The 7,490-nt window shown below is 39.6% G+C and overlaps 1 protein-coding gene across 1 annotated transcript; it reads right to left on the bottom strand.

Annotated features, from left to right (window-relative positions):
* Positions 1-4,474: 4,474 nt before the first annotated feature.
* med10 (mediator complex subunit 10) lies at positions 4,475-6,658 on the bottom strand. Its single transcript, XM_004074430.5, has 4 exons — positions 6,358-6,658; positions 6,197-6,280; positions 5,186-5,288; positions 4,475-5,100 (listed from the first exon to the last, which is right to left on the bottom strand). The coding sequence occupies exons 1-4, from the start codon at positions 6,477-6,479 to the stop codon at positions 5,005-5,007; spliced, it is 405 nt and encodes a 134-aa protein (XP_004074478.1). The 5' UTR covers positions 6,480-6,658; the 3' UTR covers positions 4,475-5,004.
* Positions 6,659-7,490: the final 832 nt, after the last annotated feature.

Genomic DNA, 7,490 nt, shown 5'->3' with positions numbered 1-7,490 from the left:
CGCGCGTCTCTGAGCTTCATGGTTTTGTTCACTTGTTTCACGGTCTGACACCTGACTCTGTGGAAAGCTACACTGCTAAAGACGAGCTTTAGCTGGTATATATGTTAGAACTGAGCGACTTTATCAGCAGAATTAAGAACAAGGAAGTGAAGACTTTAACCACTTCTGATTGGTCTGACTGATGACGTGATTAAGCCTTCAAGAATGATTGGCGGAGACAGTTAAAGGGGCGGGACTTTTCCGCAAACTGCTATAGCTGCAGGTAAATCGCGGTACCGTCATAATTATCAAAATTTCTTTAATCGAATCAAATAAACAGAAAGAAAAAGTAATTTTAAGATCTTTCATATTCCTAACTACTCAGTGTTTTATCAGGGCCTGTTTGGATGAACAAAGAGCTGATCTCCTGGAGATGGAAAATGTTTTTAGATCAGTTAATGAGGGCAATTTCCCACGGCACACTTGACCATCTCCCACGGCACACTAGTGTGCCGCGGCACACTGGTTGAAAAACACTGCTCTAGAGTGTCTTCAGTCTCAGCAACACCTTTCTTTTTTACAGACATATTTTCATTGACATGTATTGTTAAGTGATATATATATGAAAAAAAAACATTTCACTGTTTTTTTTTACAAATATTTTACATATGGACATACATTTATGACCAGAAATGTAAATATATTGCGTATAGATTAGGGTTGGAACGATTAATTCATGAAGCGATTTATATTCCTGTGATCAATCCATATCGTTTCTTAATACTTTTGTTATCAGAAATTTGAATAGTACACAGAATATTTGAAAAACGTACCTGACATATTCCGACGTAGACGCTTCTGAGTCGTTACCAGGTGGTCAGGTAGCTATTTAATACTATTGACACCATGAAAATTATCACATTGATCAAACCAGGTCCATCTGTCTAAGGCGGAATCAAATCAAATTGACCTATACCATTATAAAATCATTTCATAATAAGATAAATTCATAATTGATTTGGAAATTACCATTTGAATTGAGGCACAGTAGGTTTATTTTGCTGTCATGTAAAAATGACCAAAAACATCACAGCAACACACATGTGATGTCAGCAAACACGGATCAGTCAATCATTCCAGTCCAATGTGTGGAAAGACTTGAGTTAGCAAAGACATGTGACCATCCAGTGTCTAGAATGTTCTAAGAATGTTCCCTTTGGATTCTTTGGATGTGGAAAAACAACAGTGGTGAACTTTAGGAAACTAACATGTGAATGGATTTGACATTCATTCTAGTTTACCTGTTTGTTTGGACACATTCACACTTGATTATTAAAAAAAAAAAAAAAAAAAAAAAATCAAAGAATCTGGAAAACGTCTCCTGCACTGTTCAGTAGCAGGTATTTCTCTCTACAACACACTGGTTAAATATTTAGATAAAGATGTCCCGGATCCATCTTAGCTCAGTGGACTGAATCCGATTGGATCATTCAATATGAACCAATATTGAAAGTGGCAACAACCAATATTGAATCGATAAAACTAACTGTTACAGCCCTTTTTTATTATAAAATGAAGCGAGGTGCTGTAGCAGAGCAGTTTTAACAGACCTGAAATACTGCAAACTTGTTTATTTTTTTTAACAATGGCTGATGTTGGTTTAAAGTTTGTCCATAATGTTTTCAATGCCTTACTCTGACCTATTTTTACATTTCTTGGGATTTTTATTAAGTATTTAAAGGCTACCAAGCCTCAGCTTACCTAACAGCTCCTCAGACATGTCTGTATAACACGATACCTGCAGGACAAAATCATCAATCTATCTACTTATTTGCTGAGTTTGCAGCTCCTACGGGTTATCAAAGCAACAATACTGCAACTAATGAGCCACAAGGACGAAGCAAACATCCATTTACCAACACTAATCCTCGCTGCTCCTTTGTGTTCTAAGTCAAAAGATGAACACGTCAATAATTGAACAGAGCCATAGGAGGCGGCTTTCTGGCCTGGGCGGAAGAAAAAGAGCAGAGACACTCCTGAGATGAGTCATCCACATCAAAACTCTGTGAGGAGACATCATTACACCACCATACTCCCTGCCTCCACCTTGTTGCGTTCCGTCAATATCACGGTACACATCTACTCAGATAGCGTCACTGGCAGAAATGTCAGGGAGCTCGGTCGCATACATTCCACGTCTGATGGCTGTGAATTAATTTGGTATTGATGGAAAAAGCAGCCTTGACTGCAGACAGTTCTTGGCACAAAGGACAGGACGACTGGCTTATGGACAACACTGACATTGCTGCATTTTTAACAGATCAATTTTAAATTCTTGACTGTTCATGCATTGTAAAAATTGGAAGTTCCTGATTTGGTCTTGTTGTCCCATACATCATCATAAGACGTCTAGTCTTACCTGGCAAAGCATGACCCAGAGGATGATTGGGAGCAAACTCTTCTGAATTATACAGACTTGATTAATCAAAATCGTTTTAACAAGGGAACATGTTGTGACGTCATCTGTCTTCCTGCTGTGTGGTTGCAAAAGGTAGCTTTTAAGATGGCCAGGAGAAGCTGGTGTGCAGCCCTCCCCAGCATGGATCACAAATAAGGAACAGCAATCAATTCCTTTCCCAGTGTCAGAGAGTCAGACTGAGGTTCAAAGCTTTGGAACATCAGGGGTGGTGGAGGATCAGCTGTGACCTAGGCAACAGGATGGGCGTTAAGACATTTGCAGTGTCTGTCTGTTCCAGGAAGGCTGTTGATTGAGATGCAGGTTGCAGGTTAAACCAGTGTTTTTCAACCAGTGTGCCGTGGGAAATGACCCATTAGCTGATCTAACAACATTTACCATCTCCATGATATCAGCTCTGTGTTCATCCAAACAGGCCCTTGTTCTGATTCTGCTCATAAAGTCTCTCAGTTCTAACAAAAATACCAGCTAAAGCTCGTCTTTAGCGGTGTAGCTTTCCACAGAATCCGGTGTCAGACCGTGGAACAAGTGAACAAAACCATGAAGCTCAGAGACGCTAGTCTGTCTGACATCACTACATCTCCCATGATGTATTGGGTTAAAGTGGCAGCGTCTCGGCACACAATGACTCGTCCTTGTTAAACATCTTGAAACCACAACAAACACACAAACAGTTTTTAAATCTTCTAACTTAACTTTAGAAAAAGCAGCTGCAACTTCCAGCTTTTTCTGCCACAATTATCAGAGTGATGTGACCAGTCTTAATCCAACAGAGAATCTATAGAGAGTTGAAAGTCTGTGTTGGCCAGCACCAGACCCCAAAATATTACAGCTCTTGAGAAGATCTGTATGAAGGAATGGACCAAACTGGAGAAGAACCGGGGAAACCTTTGACCTTTGTTACTGACAACCAGGGTTACATTACAAAGTATTGCGTTGAACTTTAACTTTATCTATATAAAGACACCTGTCCACAACCTCAAACAGTCCCACTCCAAACTCCACTATGGTCAAGACCAAAGATCTGTCTAAGGACACCAGAAACCAAATTATTGACCTGCAGCAGGATGGAAGACTGAATCTGCAACAGGAAAGCAGGCAATCAACTGTGGGAGCAATTATTAGGAAATGGAAGACGTTCAAGACCACTGAGAATCTCCCTCCATCTGAGGCTCCCCCCAAGATCTCACCCTGTGGGGTCAAAATGATCACAAGAACAAACATCCCAGAACCCCACGGGGGTCCTAGTGAATGACCTGCAGAGAGCTGGGACCAAAGTGACAAAAGTACCATCAGTAACACACGACCTCCTTCCATTAGTTAAGGGCATTAGAGATGAAACATGGCTGGGTCTTTCAGCAGGACAACGATCCCAAACACACTGCCTGGGTACTGAAGGAGTGGCTTCGTAAGAAGAGAACTTGCACAGATGGTGGCTGACTAAATACTTTTTTTCCCCAACTATAAATTCTTAAAAAAAAAAAAAAAAAAAAAAATCAGACAACAGGATTTCCTGGAGTTTTTTTACATTTCGTTTCTCACAGTGTTTCTATGTTGGACATTACAGACCAAAGTCAGCGTTTTAAGTGGGACGACCTGCAGAATCAGTGGCTACTACATACTTATTTGTCCCATATATATAAATAGGCGCTGAATTAACAAAAGTTCAGACGGTTTTCACTTTTATTTTTTTCTCAACATGTGGACTGGCTTTTTCAAACTAAAAGCTGCTCCCTGTAGATTTACTGGAAAATATAAGATTTATAAGATACAATTTAATATACATATTTCACTGGAAAATATGAGCCTTATGAGGCTTTTAAGATGAATAAATGCTGAAGTGACGCACAGAAGCATTTTTCAAAGAAGAAATTAAAAAATAAGAAGCTGCATTAAAACTCAAATGAGGCCCCAGTTTTTCCCCAAGGATTAAGATCTTAAAAAGCTGATAATCAATTGAACATCAGTAATTCATGAGAATGATCACATACTTGTTTAGAGTAAATAAAACCATACAAGTTTCCTCAAAAGAGCATTTTATTAACAAAGAGTGCATAAAAATGTTTACAATGCAAGACTGGACTTTTTCCGATTACATCAAATGCTCAGGCACAAAATTACATACAAAAAACTGGGATTCAACTTTTAAAGTTGACAGAAACCTGAGATGTTGTAATGTGATGGTGTGCAGAATGTTTCACAACCACAGTATGTATGTAAATACACAGTATGAACATTTAACACAAAGGTTGACTCTTTTGCATGTTTGAGAGTTGGGAAAATGTTTATGTTCTGATCAAGTGTCCATGCATCAGCAATGACATGAAACATGAGTGTATTCTAAAGCCCCTGAGGACCTTACTGCAAAACAGCTTTTAATGTCAGTGGAATGTCCTGGTCAAGAAAAGATGAAGGAATTTAGAGCAGAGATGTGTCTCCTTCCTATCCCCATTAAACTGGATTCTCTAGACGTCTGTTTTCAGGCTGTGTGTAAACCCAAACAGGCTTTCATTTCACATGCTGAGAGTGGGGGGGGATCACAGCCATTTCTATGGGGGAGCATCTTCTCCATGTATGGCTTTATACTTGGCCATCTCCTCTGGAAACACTTTACTGAGCTCAGAGATTAAAAGGCTCTTGAATTTCTATAGTTGGAGAAAAACAGAATTTGCAGTCAGCCGTAGTGAATGAAATTAGAAATCTGGTTGTGTGTGTGTGTGTCTGTCTCACCATCATGGTGTCTATCTTCCCTTTGACCTGCTCGTTCCTGGCCAGCGCTCTCTCCAGACACTCTTTGGTGTACAGCTGAGGGTTCCTGCCTTGATCAATGTAACTGGAAAAACAAAGTGGGCACCGCAAAGGGTGTGACTGCGCATGCCGTTTGTGGACGTTCACCTCGCCGTTGAAGAACTTGGAAAATGTACAATGTTAATATATGCAGTGCTTTCTGGGATAGCTTATGCTTTGATTTCAAATCGGAACAAGGTACAGTGGACTTGACCAACATTTGAGAGCCAATGGCAGCTTTCTCATGACTTTGGATCAAATTCCCAGCTTTGTGAAAGGTACAAGATCAATAAGGTCCCCAAAACCAGCCCTAAACATTGAGGAAACTTGATGTAAAGCACTGCATGTGTCAAAGCAGACCCGAATCCCACACGTCTCATTGTGACGAACAATACTAATGAGCGTGGTAAGAGCGGTCACAGGTTCAAGTCCTCATCCAGTCATAAACTCCACTCGGCAGACGTAAAGCAGGTAATAACATTAAATGACGAAAATAATAATAATTGCTAAATCGCTTGTTCTGTGACAAATTGATGGTGTTTAGAGGACAGATATGGAAGATGTGGTATCAAAAAAGACAAAAAATCCTTCATATTTTACCTGCCATTACAAAGTTTTCCCTTTGTTTTCTATCTACACAACTAAGGCGATCAGCAAAATAGTAAAAACTTGCTTAATTTGAGCTATTTTATTTACTTTTGTGTTCAGAATTAGAAGCTCTATTTTTGTGGTCACCAACTTTTGTCTTTGGACCTTAAAAAATTGTGACTTGTGGTTTCTACGCAAAGATGGTCTGTCAGCTCATCATCTTCATCTTCATTCCAGAGTTCTGTCATCATTTTCATCCTCTGGAACGAAGATGATGAGTCATCCTGCAGCAAAAGCTTCCATTTCTTTATTCTATTTTTAAAGTGTGTTCAAAGACGGAGAAACGTCTCCAACAATAACACTCACTCAAAGACCTCCAGAGGAACGTTGATTTCATGGAGCTGCTGGCGGCACTTCTCGATGTCCTGGAGGCCAGAAATCATGAAGTTTCTGCGGGTTTGGGGTGGGGTGACATTCGTTTAGTGGAGCATTCAGCAGGAAGCGCAGGTCTCAATAAACAAACTCACAGTTTTTGGTTGAGAACAGCCTGACTGCTCGGCTGAAAGTCACTGACGATGATTCCCAGCTGTCGAATATTCTCAACAAATTTTTCTAGATGTTCCTCCAGGTTATCGAACTTCTCCGCCATTTTGACCAAAGCAGCATGAAAAATAAAAACAACAACACAAAGAACCAGATTTAGACGGACTTTCAGATAGAATTGACCACCGGAACAGCTGGCGGCTAACACTGCGACAGTTGGAGCACCGCGTCACTTTACGGCTACACGGTTGCTGGGCAACGTTGTGATACCGAGACAAGTGTCGTACTGCGACAGGAAGTGTCGTGCTCAGATGCTGAGTTTCTCTAAAGAGATTAGGGGAGGAGACATAACCCAAATAATCTCTGAAACGCAGTCCGGTTTTATTAAAGGTCGCTCAATTCATAATAACTTACGCCTTGTTCTGGATATCATTGACTATGACCATCTCATAGATACAGACGGTTTTATTCTATTTTTAGATTTTTACAAGGCCTTTGATGTGATTGAGCATAATTTCATGTTTCAAACTCTGCAATTATTTGGTTTTGGTAACAAATTTATTAATACAGTTAAAACTTTTTATTATGAAACCAGTAGTTCTGTTTGTTTACCTCAGGGGACGTCTCACAGATTTAACATTAGCAAAGGTATAAAACAAGGTTGTCCCATTTCACCCCTTCTTTTTATTGCAGCAGCAGAAATGCTGTCTTTGCTCATTAAACACACTGACTTTGGTAAACTGTCAGTTGCAAATGCTGAATTTTCAATAAGCCAACCAGCCGACGACACAAAAATTTTCCTGAATAATCTTCATGACATCCCAAGATTCCTAAAACTATTGACATCTTTTCAAAAGCTTCAGGCCTCAAATTGAACCTAAACAAATGTGAGATCTTACCCATTAAACCATGTACATTATTGAATGCTTATAATATTCCCATTAAATCCACAGTTAAATACCTCGGAATGCATATAACTAAAAACAAAACAGACTTGGAAAAACTGAATGTTTGGGACAAACTAGAGAAATGTTCGACTCTGCTAAATAACTGGGCACAGAGAGATCTTTCTATTTTTGGTAGAATTCTCCTCACCAAAATTGAAAGCATATCAAGT

This window comes from Oryzias latipes, chromosome 11 (assembly GCF_053564925.1).
Source record: "Oryzias latipes strain Hd-rR chromosome 11, Olatipes_Hd-rR_3.1".
In the NCBI taxonomy this organism is placed as follows: domain Eukaryota; kingdom Metazoa; phylum Chordata; class Actinopteri; order Beloniformes; family Adrianichthyidae; genus Oryzias; species Oryzias latipes.
Note: the sequence above shows the minus strand (reverse complement) of the source record. Positions and strands in the feature narration are given on the sequence as shown.